Here is a 14,417-nt window from a genome sequence, read left to right on the forward strand (position 1 = left end):
GGTGTTTTTTATAGGTTTTTAGATATTCAAACTTTTTTATTTAAAATTAATAAAATGAAATGTAATCATAGTGTTAATACTGCCCTTTTTCCTTCAGTGAAGACATGTCATTTAAAAAACTTTTTATCACAACAAAAGATGTTTTAGATAGTTCATATAGCTAAATTTGTTAAAACTAAGGAAATTATTCAATAATAATATTATATGGGTTCATATATTTATATATCTTCTTTTGCAGGTTTTTTCAGTTACTGGCGTGGCAATTTGGCAAATGTTATTCGGTATTTTCCAACACAAGCTCTGAATTTTGCTTTTAAGGACAAATATAAACAACTATTTATGTCTGGAGTTAATAAAGAAAAACAGGTAATTATATTTCAGTATCTAAAATTTTCTAAACAGTGATTGTGTTTGTCTTACCTTTGATGTTTTATTTGTAAAGGAAGTACTCCAGTGGAAGAAAACATAATTAAAACAGAACATATTAACTGTTAACATTATAGTATGTATTAAGTTATAGAAATTATATATGAAGAACAGAATTCTATTAACTTTTACTTGGTTAACTAAACCTCTTAACATAACTGTTTCCTTTTTTTGTTTGTTCTGTTTTTTAGAGACAAGGTTTTGCTTTGTCACCCATGCTGGAGTGCAATGGCTTAAACAATACTCCCTGTGTAAACACAAATTTGTGGGCTCAAGCAATCCTCCTACCTCAGCATCCCAAGTAGTTGGGAGTATGGCATATGGCCACTGCACCTGCCCTTAACATAATTTTAATACCTAATGGATCGATCATTTGTCTCAAGGCAGTATCTTTCTGAATAAAAACTAAATTTAATGTAATTTATATCTTTTCATTGGGGAAATTCAGCATTATACTTGCTTTTTTAAAACATAAATTTTGTCTTATCATTGGGGAAATTTTACATTAAACCTGCTTTTTTAAACCATAAAATATAATCAATGAATATATATTTCTCACCACTGAGATAATTTATTTACTAAAGAATTATTTCTTCATTATGAAATAAAGGTCTATGTAGCTGAAAATTGAATCATAAAGAAAGAACAAATCAAACAAAACAAGAAAATGATAAATTTAAGTTAGAGAATTCTCTTCTTTATTACAAAGATGCTTTGTGTTTTTTAAGGCAATTAATTACTTTTCATAGTTACAAAATTTCCACTTCAAAATTTCCTACTCATATGAAATTTATCTCATTTGCCCTGGTTGCGTTTGTTTTGTTGCATCCAATACATTGTACCATTACTCCGTAGGTCTTAACTTTTCTTCTAAAATCTATCTATCTTCTCTCCTTCACTCTTTCTCTTTTTCTCTTCCTCCTGCTCCTTATCTCCTACTCCTGCCACAACCTACTAGTCAAGCTATCTTAGCAAGTTAAGAGTGACTGTGAAACATTTTTTTGTTGGTATCTCCTTTAGTCATTTCAATACTTCGTATTTCCTTTTTTTTTTTTAGATGGTCACACTCTGTTGCCCTGGGTGGAGTGCTGTGGCATCATAACTCAGAGTAACTGCAAACTTCTGGGCTTAAGCTGTTTTCTTGCATCAACCTCTCAAGTAGCTAGGACTACACATACGCACCACAACTACTGGCTATTTTTTATAGATGAGGTCTCACTCTGACTCAGGCTGGTCTCCAACTTGAGAGCTCAGGCAGTCCACCTGCCTGGGCCTCCCAAGTGCTGGGATTACAGATATGAACCACCACAGCCAGCCTTATTCCCTTCTCTTCAGTTTTATTTTATTAACAAATGTTTATTGAATGTCTTCTGCTATCTTTTCTGGTGTAGGGGTAAGAGTAACTAAGAAAATTCTCAGTGGCTCAGTGAGTAGGGTGCCGGCCCCATATACCGGGGGTGGGGGTTTCAAACCTGGCCCTAGCCAAAATGCAACAACAAAAAATAGCCAGGCATTGTGGTGGGCGCCTGTAGTCCCAGCTACTCAGGAGGCTGAGGCAAGAGAATCACCTAAGCCCAAGAGGAGGTTGCTATGAGCTGTGACGCTACAGCACTCTACTGAAGGCTACAAACTGAGACTCTGTCTCTTTAAAAAAAAAAAAAAGAAGAAGAAGAAGCTTTTCTGCCCATTCCCCACCACACACACACACACACACACCCACACACCCCACCCCTACCCCTGCAGTGCCCCTCCAGCTCCACCAAGCTGGCTCAGAGCTCCGGGCTCCTGCCACTGTCTCCCTTCAGCCACCATCATGATTATCTACCAGGACCTCATCAGCCACAATGAGATGTTCTCCAACATTTACAAGATCCGAGAGATCGTGGATGGGCTGTGCCTGGAGGTGGAGGGGAAGATAGTCAGTAGGACAGAGGGTAACGTTGATGACTCGCTCATTGGTGGAAATGCTTCACCTGAAGGACCTGAGGGCAAAGGTACCGAGAGCAGTTATCACTGGTGTTGATATTGTCAGGAACCATCACTTGCAGGAAACCAGCTTCACAAAAGAAGCCTACAAGAAGTACATCAAAGATTACATGAAGTCAATCAAAGGCAAACTTGAAGAACAGAGACCAGAAAGAGTAAAACCTTTTATGACAGGGGCTGCAGAACAAATCAAGCACATCCTGGCTAATTTCAAAAACTACCAGTTCTTTATTGGTGAAAACATGAATCCAGATGGCATGGTTGCTCTCCTGGACTACAGTGAGGATGGTGTGACCCCATATATGATTTTCTTTAAGGATGGTTTAGAAACAAAAATGTTAACAAATTTGGCAATTACTTTGGATCTATCACCTGTCATCATAACTGGCTGCTGCTTGTCATCCACACAACACCAGGACTTAAGACAAACGAGACTGATGTCATCTTGAGCTCTTCATTTATTTTGACCATGATTTATTTGAAGTGGAGATATTGTTTTTAAGGAAAAACATGTCATGTGGGTTTTTTAAAAATAAAATACATTTAAACTCATTCAAAAAAAAGGATAGAAAAAGAAAATTCTCTGAAGTTGGAAGATTTGGATCTGGATCTTGATCTTCTGTTTATTTAGCTGTGTGAGTTTTTGAAGGCATTTTACTTTGTTGATTCCTAGTTTCCTTATCTAAAATGAAACATGATAATACTTACCTTAAAGTTTTATTGTAAGGTTTAGATGTGATTACATTTATAGTGCTTAGCAGAGGACACTCAAGAAAACATTCCTCCCTTTTAGCTAAAAACTCTTAAAAATGGAAACTTTCTATCTTCTTCTGTGTTGGGGATCCTCAAGACTATCCACAGGACAAGAAGGACTCACAGAACCCAGAGAAGCTTATATATTATACTTCACTATAGCAAAAGGATCCAAATTAAAAATCAGCCAAGGGAAAAAGTATATATGACAATGTCCAGGAGAAAGTAGGTGGAAGCTTCCAGTTATCTTCTCCTAATGGAGTTACATGAATGGAACATTTACTTTTCCTAACATGTGACAATACATGTGATGTGACACAAGTTTATCCAAGCCTTGGTGTCCAGGGTTTTTATTTAGGGTCAGTTGCATAGGCATGGAATGTGACTAACCTTCACTACATAGTTTCCGGCCCCTCTGGAGGTAAAATGATACAGCTTAGTGGAAAGCCAAAGGCATACACAGACAAGAGTTCATCAAAAATCAGGATGTTAGCATGAACTGTCTCACCTTGGTCCCCTTGTAAATATTGAAACAACACATGTGAATTGGCTCTAGCCTCTCAGTGGTGGTCTGAGAGGAAGCCTACCTGCTGTGAAATACACCATGAAACATACTTGTCTGTGACCCCAGAGGCAGACCTGAAAATCTCAGTCTCAGCAGTGGACCCTGAAACAATTTTGTGACTAGTTCCATCCCCTCTCAGCCATGGACCAAGGCAATACAGCCTGCCCAGAGACCCACCCAGTGATTCAGCAGGAGCCGTAACAGAGATAAGAAGCTACACTTGTCAGCACATTGGGTAACAGGCTTGCCATCTATAAACCATGATGCAGACATTCAGAACCAACAAGGTCGTTGAGACAATCCATTCTACTTAGGGACTATAGGATCTTTGTTTGCCAGAGTTCCTGGTAAGAGACCCACCAATTGTGGTCTCTACTGTAATCACAGTAGCAACCAGGTAATTTCATTCCAACCCCACTGGAGGCAGTCTTGAATTCCTGAAGACCTAACAGGAAAAGATTTTAACTTATTGAAACCACTCTGTAAAGACTGCAAGAATAGTTTGCTTCTTCAAATTCACAGACACAAACTCAAGGCTATTTGGATAACAAAGACTCAGGTAACATGACAGCACTAACAGAAACTAATAAAGCTAACCCCAAAGAAACAGAGATAAACCTATTGCCTATTAAAGAATTCAAAATAATAATCATTTTTTTTTTCAAAGCGTGAAATCAAGTTTATTGAGAAAGACAGATAGGTTTACAGAGTAAGAGCAAGATATATTTACCTTAGACAACAAACAGGCCCCCATTGTCGTGACAAAGAAAAGGCCCCAAAATAATCATCTTAAGGAAGCTCAATGAGATGCAAGAAAATACAGATACACAACTGATTTAAAGTAGGAAAACAATTCATGAAAAAAATGGAACTTAAGTAGAAACCTTTAATTAAAAAATCTAGTAAACCTAGAGCTGAAGAATACAATGACGGAACTGAAAAATACAATAGAGAGCTTAAGCGTCAGACTCAATCATGCAGAAGAAACAATTAGCAAACTCAAAAACAGCTTTCTTAAAAAATAGCTAATCAGAAGGGAAAAAATATATACAGGAGTGAAGAAATAATAAGGGGCCTATAATAAATCATCAAATGTGCAAAATATGTGAATTATGGCAGTATAGGAAGAAGAGAAAGGGGAAGAAAGCTTATTTAAAGATATACTTTCTGAATATTTTCCAATCTTTGTAGACATATAGACGTCCAGATTCAAGAAGCTCAGTGGACTTCAAGGAAGATCAAATCAAAAGCTAATAATCTGAGGCATATAATTATCAAATTTTCAAAACACAGAGACAAAAAACCTTAGAAGAAGGAAGAGAGAAGAAAATTGTCACATTTGTAACGGAACCCCTTAATATGGCTGTGTGCATACTTTTCAACAGAAACTTTGTAAGGCGGAAGGGATTAGGATGACATAATCAAAGTACTAAAAATAATTTCCAACCAAGAATACTATACTTGACAAAGTTGTCCTTCAGAACTGAAAGGGAAATAAAAACCCTGCAGGACAAAAACTAAATGAGTTCATTAGAATTAGACTGGACTTACAAGACATGTCAAAGGGGGTTCTTCAAGTTGAAATGAAATGATGCTAAGTAACAACTTTAAAACATTTGAAAGCATAAACCTCCCTGGTAAAGGTAAATATACAGATGCTCCTCAACTTATGAAGGAATTACATCCCATTAACCAATCATAATTGGAAAATGTCAGAAGTCAAAAATACATTTAACACCCCAGTAAACCCATTGTAAAGTAAAAAAAAATTATAAAGCCACTACTGTAAGTCCAGTTGCTGCTCAATTTACAATGGAGTTATGTCCTGATAAACCTAGTATAAAGTTAAAAAATTATAATTTGAGCCATCATAAGTCAAGGATCATCTATATAGTTTAATTCAGAATACACTTAATATGCTATAAAGGCGATGTGTTAATCACTTTTACTTCAGTGTAAAATTTAAGAGACAAATGTATTAAAGACCACCATAATAATTTAATGGAGCTACAATGTAAATAGATGTAAAGTGTGACATAAATAACATAAAATGGGGGAAGGGAGTAAAAATGTGGGGCTTTTGTATGTAATTAAAGTTAATTTGATATCATTTAAATTAGTTTTTTATGTGAGCCACATGATAGCTACAAGGAAGAAACCTTTAGTACATACATAGAAGAGAAAGGAATCAGTACCTACCCCTGAAAAATACAACTTATCATATAGGAAGACATCAAGATTGGAAGGAATGAACTATAGAACAATTAGTAAACAAGTTCCAAGTAGTAAGTCCTTACTTATCAATAATTACTTCAAGTGTAAATGAATTAAATTCTTCAAAGACACAGTGACTGAAAAGACTTTTTAAAAGCCCAACAATATTCTGCCTATAACAGGCTCACTTTGATGGTAAAGATATGCATAGGATGAAACTGAAAGTATGGAAGAAGATATACCAGACAAATGAAAACAGGCTATGGTTTTATATATATAGTTATATCAGACAATATCGACTTTAAGTCAGAAACTATAAAAATGGACAAAGAATGTCATCACATAATGATAAGGGAGTCAGTTCATCAAGAGAAAATAAGAGATTATGTATGTACCCCATATTGGAGCACCTAAATATGTAAATGAAATTTTAATAGATCTGAAGGCAGAGAGAGACTACAGTGCAGTAATAGTAAGGGACTTTAGTACCCCATTTTCAACAATGGGCAAATCATCTAGAATGATAATCAGTAAGGATACACAGGACTTGAACACCACTTTGGCCTAAATGGATCTAACAGAAATATGTAGAATATTCCTTCCAGCAACAATAGAATACTCATTCTTTTCAAGCACAGCTAACAAGTCATAACAAATTTAAGGAAATTGAAATTATATCACATACCTTTTCTGACCATATGGAATGAAACTAGAAATCAGTAACAGGAGCAATTTGAGGAAAATCAAAAAATATGTTCACATTCCTCAACAACCAGTGGGTCAAAAAATCAGAAGGAAAAATTTTAAATATCTTTGATACATATTAAAATGGAAATACATATACCAAATTTATAGAATGCAGCAAAAGAAGTTCTAAGGGATAAGTTTATGGCAACAGATGGAAGATCTCAAATAACCTAAGGTAACAACTTATAAAACTAGAAAAAGAAGAATAAGACCCAAATCAATTGAAAGAAGAAAAAAAAACCATCAGAACAGAAGGAGAGGCTGGAGAGAAAATAGAAAAGATAAATGGTTCTTTGAACAGATAAACAAAGGAGACAGATCCTTAACCAGAAGAAGAAAAAGAAAGACTTATATAAATCACAGATGAAAGGGTAGACATTACAACTGATATGCAGACATGCAAAGGATCATAAAACAGAGTCCTATGAAAAATTATATTCCAAGAAATTGGATAACCTGGAAGAAATAGGCAAATTCCTAGAAGCATACAGCCTGCCAATCATGAAGTAATCTGAATAGACCAACAAGTAAGGAGATTGAGACAGTAATCAAAAGCTATCCAACAAAGAAAAACCCAGGATCAAATGGAGTCATGGCAAATACTAAGAAGAACTAATACCAATCCTCCTCAAAGTCTTCCAATAACATGAAGAGGAGGGGCTGACCACCTTCAGATTTTACAAGATGAGCATGAAAATTACAAGCCAATGTCCCTGGTAAACATATGTACAGAATTTATCAACAAAATACTAGCAAACTGAATCCAGCAGAACATTAAAAGGATCATTCACATGATTAACTGGAATTTATTCCTGGTATGCAAGAATGGTTCAATATATACAAATCAATAAGTGTAGTACACCACATTAACAGAATGAAGGACAAAAATAATGTAAGCATCCCAGTAGATGTCAGAAAAAGCATTTGACAAAATTCAACATTCTTTTATGATAAAAATTCTTAAGTAAGTATGGGAGGAATGTACCTCAACATGACAATGACCACATTGACCAGCCCCCAGCTAACATTGTATACCAACAGTGAAAAGCTGAAAGCTTTTCACCTTGTTAGGAACCAGATACTCACTGCTTCTGTTCAACATAGTACTTGAAGTCCTAACCAGAGTTATAGGCAATGAAAAGAAACAAAAGGCATCCAAACAGGAAAGGAAAAAAAATTGTCTCTGTATGCAACATAATCCTATATAGAAAAAAAGACTAAGGACTCTGCCAAAAATGCTGTTCAAACTGATAAATGAATTCAGTAAAGTTGATGGATACAAAACCAACATAAAAAAATTACTCACATTCTATATCCTAACAATGAACCACTTAAAAAAGAAATTAAGAAAAAGTATCATTTACAATAGCACCAAAAAAGAAAATGTTAATACTTGGGAGTAAATTAACCAAAGAAATAAAAGATCTACCCACTAAAAAAAATTTTTTTTTTGCAGTTTTTGGCTGGGCTGGGTATAAACCCGCCACCTCTGGCATATAGGGCCAGCGCCTTACTCCTTTGAGCCACGGCACCACCTCACACTAAAATTTTTTAAAACCCTAAAAAGAAGGCTTGGCACCTACAGCTCAGCAGCTGGGGCTCCAGCCACATCCATGTGAGCTGGCGGGTTCATATCCAGCCCAGGCCTGCTAAACAACAATGACAACTACAACCAAAAAATAGCCAGACACTGTGGCAGGCACCTGTAGTCCCAGCTACTTGGGAGGCTGAGGCAAGAGAATCGCTTAAGCCCAAGAGTTTGAGGTTGCTATGAGCTGTGACGCCACAGTACTATACCGAGGATGTCTCAAAATAAACAAACAAACAAAAAAAACCCTAAAAAATTAGACACAAATAAATGAAAAGATATTCTGTGTTTATGGATTAGAAAAATTAATATTGTTAAAATATCTATGCACTGTACATACTCAGTTTATTCCCTGTCAATGCCATTATATTTTATAATGGCATTTTTCACAAAAATAGAAAAAATACTAAAATTCTCCCGGAACCACCAAAGACCCCCAAATAGCCAAAGCAAAAGCAACAGAGCAAGAAGAGTCATACTACTTGATTTCAAAATACACATTACAAAGCTATAGTCATCAAAAAAGCCTGGAAATGGCATTAAAAACAGACATACCAGCCAATGAACAGGATAGAGAGCCCAGAAATAAACACACACATCTGTGATATATTGTTTCTTGACAAAACTGCCAAGAACACATACTGGGGAAAGGACAGTGTCTTCAACAAATGGGGTTAAGAAAACTCAATATTCACATACACAACAATAAAATTGGACTCTTAACACTATATACAAAAAGTAACTCAAAATGATTTAAAGGCTTAAGACCTGAAACTATAAAATTCTTAGAACAAAAAATTGGATAAAAGCTTCACACCCTTGTTAGGGACAATGGTTTTTTGGATATGACCCTAAAAGTATAGACAACAAAAGCAAAAAGTAAACAGATGGGATTGGATCAAACTAAAATGCTTCTGAGTGGCACAGTAAATAATAGAGTGAAGTGACAACACATGGCTTAGGAGAAAATATTTGAAAAAAAATCTGATAAAAGGATTCGTGTCCAGACTAAGGAACTCAGCTTAACAGCAAAAAACATCCCAGTTAAAAAATGGACCAAAGACCTGAATAGAAATTTCTTAAAATGAGACATACAGAGGGTTCAGAGGGTTAACAGACATATGAAAAAATGTTCATCATCACTGGTCATCAGAGAAATGCAAATTAAAACCACAACAAACTATCATTTCACACTTGTTAGAATAGCCATCATCAAAAAGACGAATTGGTGTTACTGAAGATGTGTAAAAACTAGAACCCTTATATACGGTTAGTAGGGATATAAATCAGTACAGCCATCTTAGAAACTAATGTATGGAGATTCCTCAAAAAACTAAAAATAGAACTGTTATATGATCCAAGTTCCTACATTAAACCTTTTACTGCATATTGTGTTTGGTTGACTTACTTGACTGTAAGAAGCAGAGACTGACTCTACCTCTGGTAAAAAGAGAATTTATTATAATGGTACACAGGCAGCTTTAGGGACTAAGCTATACTCATCATCTTTCTGTCCCAGGTCACCTATCTTTTTAATTACATATTCTTTTTGTGTTTGCTATTTTCTCGTTACTGCCTACCTTTTTTACAACTTACATTTTCTTCTTTAAGTTCAGTGTTAATATAGTGATCCTGACCAGGTGCAGTGGCTCACGACTGTAATCCCTGGGAGGCTGAGGCAAGTGGATTACTTGAGCTCAAGAGTTTGAGACCAGTCTGAGCAAGAGCAAGGCCTTGTCTCCACTAAAAAAATAAAAAAACAAAACTAGCCAGGCACTGTGGCAGGAGCCTATAGTCTCAGCTGCTTGGGAGGCTGAGGCAAAAGGATTGCTTCAACCTAAGAGTTTGAGGTTATTGTAAGCTATGAGACATCATGGCACTCTACCCAGGGCAACAGAGTGAGACTGTGTCTCAAAAAAATAATAATGGTCCATGGTCCTTTCTGGCCTTCTTATAGGTCATAGGCTCTTAACCTTGGATCTATGGCTGTTTCATCTTAAATACACTAAAAGCGTATAGCTATACATACGTGATTTTTGAGGGAAAGGATCTATAGCTTTCAATAGTCTCAAAGAAGTCTGAGACTTAAAAAAAGTTACTTAGGGTGGCACCTGTGGCTCAGTGAGGAGGGCACCAGTCCCATATACCAAGAGTGGTGGGTTCAAACCCATCCCCGGCCAAACTACAACAAAAAAATTAGCTGGGCATTGTTGGGGGTGCCTGTAGTCCCAGCTACTTGGGAGGATGAGGCGAGAGAATCGCCTAAGCCCAAGAGCTGGAGGTTGCTGTGAGCTGTGATGCCATAGCACTCTACCAAGGGCAACAAAGTAAGACTCTGTCTCTGAAAAAAAAAAAAAAGTAAGTTTTCCATTTCTAGCTTGTGAACAAAAATAAAATCCTAAGCCCCCAGCCAACCAAATGGAACTCCCTCTTGGCCAAGGGAACCCCAACGAAAACTTAAAACTGAGTGAATTCTTGGCCATAATAGGATGGATGGTCAAATGTTCCTCATTAGACTGCCCCCCCCCCCATTAATTGACAATACACTTTCTTCCCTAAGAATTAAGCAACCAGCCTTAGAAAAGACTTGCCTCACTGCTTTCAATCAACCTCCTAGTGCTGCTCCTCCCTTTTGAAATTTTGGTAAAATAACTGACCAGTATTCTTCCTTGATAAGAGGCCACCCACCATGGAATGGTTCTGACCAGTCTGCAGAGAGCGAACAGAGAAGGTTTTCATGTCCTTTGGTTCACTGTTTGACATCAGAGGGCCAAAAGCTCTATCCCTGGATCTTGTTAAGGTCACCATTTTCTGAACATGGATCCCATTTTTCATAAAACTGAATAGCATATGTGTATGTCTCTCCTTTCGTAAATATGCATGATGCCTATAGCTTGTAAAATACCCATCTTCCGCCATCCTCCTCAGCATAAATTCCTGTTCCCTTTGTCCCTCCCTGGAATGAAGTACAAGCTCTTGGCTTCTGCCTGAGGCTGTTGCTTCTCAAACTATCAGTATGCCTATGGCCACTCTGCCACCTGTATCCCTTTATGAGAAATAAAGCTGTGCTTTTTAAAGGTATGAATCTCATCATTTTCTTCAGTTTAAAATTATTGCTAACTGGCATTGAATCTATAAAGTCAGATACCTAAGAAAGAGACTCTGGCCCAGCCCATCTTTTTCTGCCAGCTTACAGATTCTCTCCTGCACTGTAGATTAGCTGTCCTGGTGTCAGATGTAATTTCCTGATATAAACATCTCTGTATGATTAAGAAACTTGACTACTTACACAATATAACTGATGAATTTCACTTAGCCATAGGAGCCTGAATATTAAATGGCATTACCAGTACACTTCCTTTTATTTGGCAATAAAAAGGAATGAAATATTAATACAGGCTGCAACATGAATAAGCCTTGAAAGCATACTAAATGGTAGAACCCAGTCACAAAAGACAATATATTGTGATTCCATTTACATAAAATGTCCAAAATAGGCAAATTTATAGAGACAGAAAGTAGTTTAGCAGTTGCCTAGGGCACAGAGAAGTAGGGAGAATGTATAGTGCCTTATAACAAGTAGTAGAATTTTTGGAGGATTGGCAAAAATACCCTAAAATGATGGTAATGGTTGTACAATTCTGTAAATATGCTAACAGTCCATTATATGTATTGTGTACTTTACGTGGGTGGATTGTATGATGTGTAAATTATATCTCAGTAGTGCTGTTAAGTAAAGATAATCCTAGCCTCATGAAATTTATAGTCTCGAGGAGTATAAATTGCATAAATTGAAAATAGAAAGTAGGTATAAGTACTTTTTGAAAAACGAGATTCTGGAATATGTTGGTAATATTTTATATATTGGTCATGTGATTCACCTTTAATTCTTTTGATAGAAATGAAGTCTTTATGGGAAGCAGGTATGATTCCATACAGATGCGCTGGAGAGCAGAGATTTTATGAGAGAGGTAGAACTGGAATTAGACCAAGAAGTAATAACTTTTTTTTGTATTAAAAAGGAAGAACGTTCAGCCCAACAGAAAATTGAGAATTTAAAAGCTGAGACTTGGGTGGCACCTGTGGCTCAGTGAGTAGGGTGCCGGTCCCATATACCAAGGGTGGAGGGTTCAAACCCAGCCTGGCCAAACTGCAACAAAAAATAGTCGAGCATTGTGGCAGGTGTCTTTGGTCCCAGCTACTTAGAAGGCTGAGGCAAGAGAATCGCCTGAGCCCAAGAGATGGAGGTTGCAACATGCTACATTTTAATAATTATGTATACGATTATTAACAAAAAAATGTATGCAGCTAACATGATTATTGACAAAAAATGTATCCAGTATAAAGAGATAATCATGTGACCTCTTTTGCTACGTTGGGCTGCTTTTAGTGGAAGACATTAAAATATCCTGAGATTTCAGTATTGTCAGCATCTAAACCATATCCACCTGACTGCTTGGTGAGAAGAAAGACTACATGGTAATGAAGAGAAATATTTTACATAATATGGTATGCTATTTAGATGTTTACTTTATAAAAGCAACTTATAACACTTATTCTTTAACATTTATAAAAATAAGAATTTACCAGAAATTTTCAACAGCTAGAATCTGTAGTTTAAAAATCACTTTTTAATTAATATATTTCAGTTCTGGAGGTGGTTTTTGGCAAACCTGGCTTCTGGTGGAGCTGCTGGAGCAACATCCTTATGTGTAGTGTATCCTCTAGATTTTGCCCGAACCCGATTAGGAGTCGATATTGGAAAAGGTATGGGATGTTTAGAAATACTTTTTCTCTTTGTGTTTTGAACCGTGAGTTATTAATTGTAGACTTATTCTGTAACAGTGTTACAAAAATCTAAAATTATATTCTTGACCAAATGGTAGTTATAGGGTCCTAAAGTATTACTTTTTTCTTTTTCCTTAAAAGATGGAAGGAAAAGGCCTATTTAGCAAAAGAGTGGACACAAAGACTGGTTATACCTTAATTCCACTTTTTTCTTAGAGTACCCTTCCTAGATTCCTTCTTATACTCACTCCTGTCTCAGCTATGGCTCCTCTTTAGATTAAATGTACAAATCTTACCCTAGAGAATCCCTTTACCTCTAACCTGACTTAAATATCACATCTTTCCTTTTTATCAGTACCCCCTTATTTTGGTAGAATTTGTTCTCTGGTATCTGTGTTTTGTTTTGTTTTGTTTTGATATTTAGAGATGAGGTCTCACTCTCTCACCCAGGTTGGAGTATAATGGCCTAATCATAGCTCTCCACAACCTCGATTTCCTGGGCTTAAGGGATTCTCCTAGCTTTCTCAACTAGCTAGGCCTATAAGCACTCACCACTACACCTGGCTAGTTTATTTTTATTTTTATTTTTGATAGAGACAGGGTCTCGCTATATTGCTCAGGCTGGTCTCAAACTCCTGGGCTCAAGCAATCCTCCCACCTCAGCCTTTCAAAGCTCTGGATTACAGGTGTGATCTGCCTGTCCTCCACCTGACTATTAGCTATGAAAGAGTGGATAGGAGATAAATTGAGATCTTGAGTATCTAAACATTTTTTTTTTACCTGCTGACTTTATTTATATTTGGCCACATATAAAATTCTGAGTTTATTTCCCTTCACAATTATGAAAACATAACCCTGGCTTCTAGTTTCAAATGTTGCTCTTAAGAAACTGTTTTTTTAAGTCCAGATCCTTTAGTCAGGTGACAGGGTTTTTTTTTTTTTCTTTTTAGTTACTTTCTATCCCTGATGATCTTACATTTTGCAATAACTTTTTTTTTTTTTTTAATGAAACAGTCTCACTTTGTAACCCTCAGTAGAGTGTGGTGGTGTTATAGCTCACAACAACCTCAAATCTCTTGGGCTCAAGAGATTCTCTTTCCTCAGCCTCCCTGGTAGGCTGCTGTTGTTTAGCAGGCCCTGGCCAGGTTCAAACCCACCAGTCTCAAAGCATGCAGCCAGTGCCCTAACTACTGAGTTGTGGGTGCCCCCTGCAATAACTATCTTATGCAAGTCTTTCTTCAGTTATTGTGGAAGTTACTCAATTGGCACCATTAAATCTGGAGCCTTAGGGGTGGAACTTGTGGCTCAGTGTGTGGGGCACCAGCCCCATATACTGAAGATGATGGGTTC

General features: G+C 36.7%; 1 protein-coding gene and 1 pseudogene across 2 annotated transcripts in view; both read left to right on the forward strand.

Annotated features, from left to right (window-relative positions):
- The window catches only part of SLC25A31 (solute carrier family 25 member 31), a 35,624-nt gene that overhangs the window by 11,751 nt on the left and 9,456 nt on the right, over positions 1-14,417 (forward strand). The window contains exons 2-3 of the mRNA XM_003795531.2: positions 239-366; positions 12,929-13,046. Coding sequence (XP_003795579.1) covers positions 239-366; positions 12,929-13,046 — 246 coding nt within the window. The remainder of the gene's footprint in view (positions 1-238; positions 367-12,928; positions 13,047-14,417) is intronic.
- On the forward strand, positions 2,240-2,922 carry LOC100946227 (annotated as a pseudogene). Its single transcript, XR_154149.3, has one exon. The product of XR_154149.3 is annotated as a translationally-controlled tumor protein pseudogene (transcript).

The sequence above is a fragment of the Otolemur garnettii genome, unplaced genomic scaffold, assembly GCF_000181295.1.
Source record: "Otolemur garnettii isolate 467f Iridium unplaced genomic scaffold, OtoGar3 scaffold00093, whole genome shotgun sequence".
NCBI classification, from domain to species: domain Eukaryota; kingdom Metazoa; phylum Chordata; class Mammalia; order Primates; family Galagidae; genus Otolemur; species Otolemur garnettii.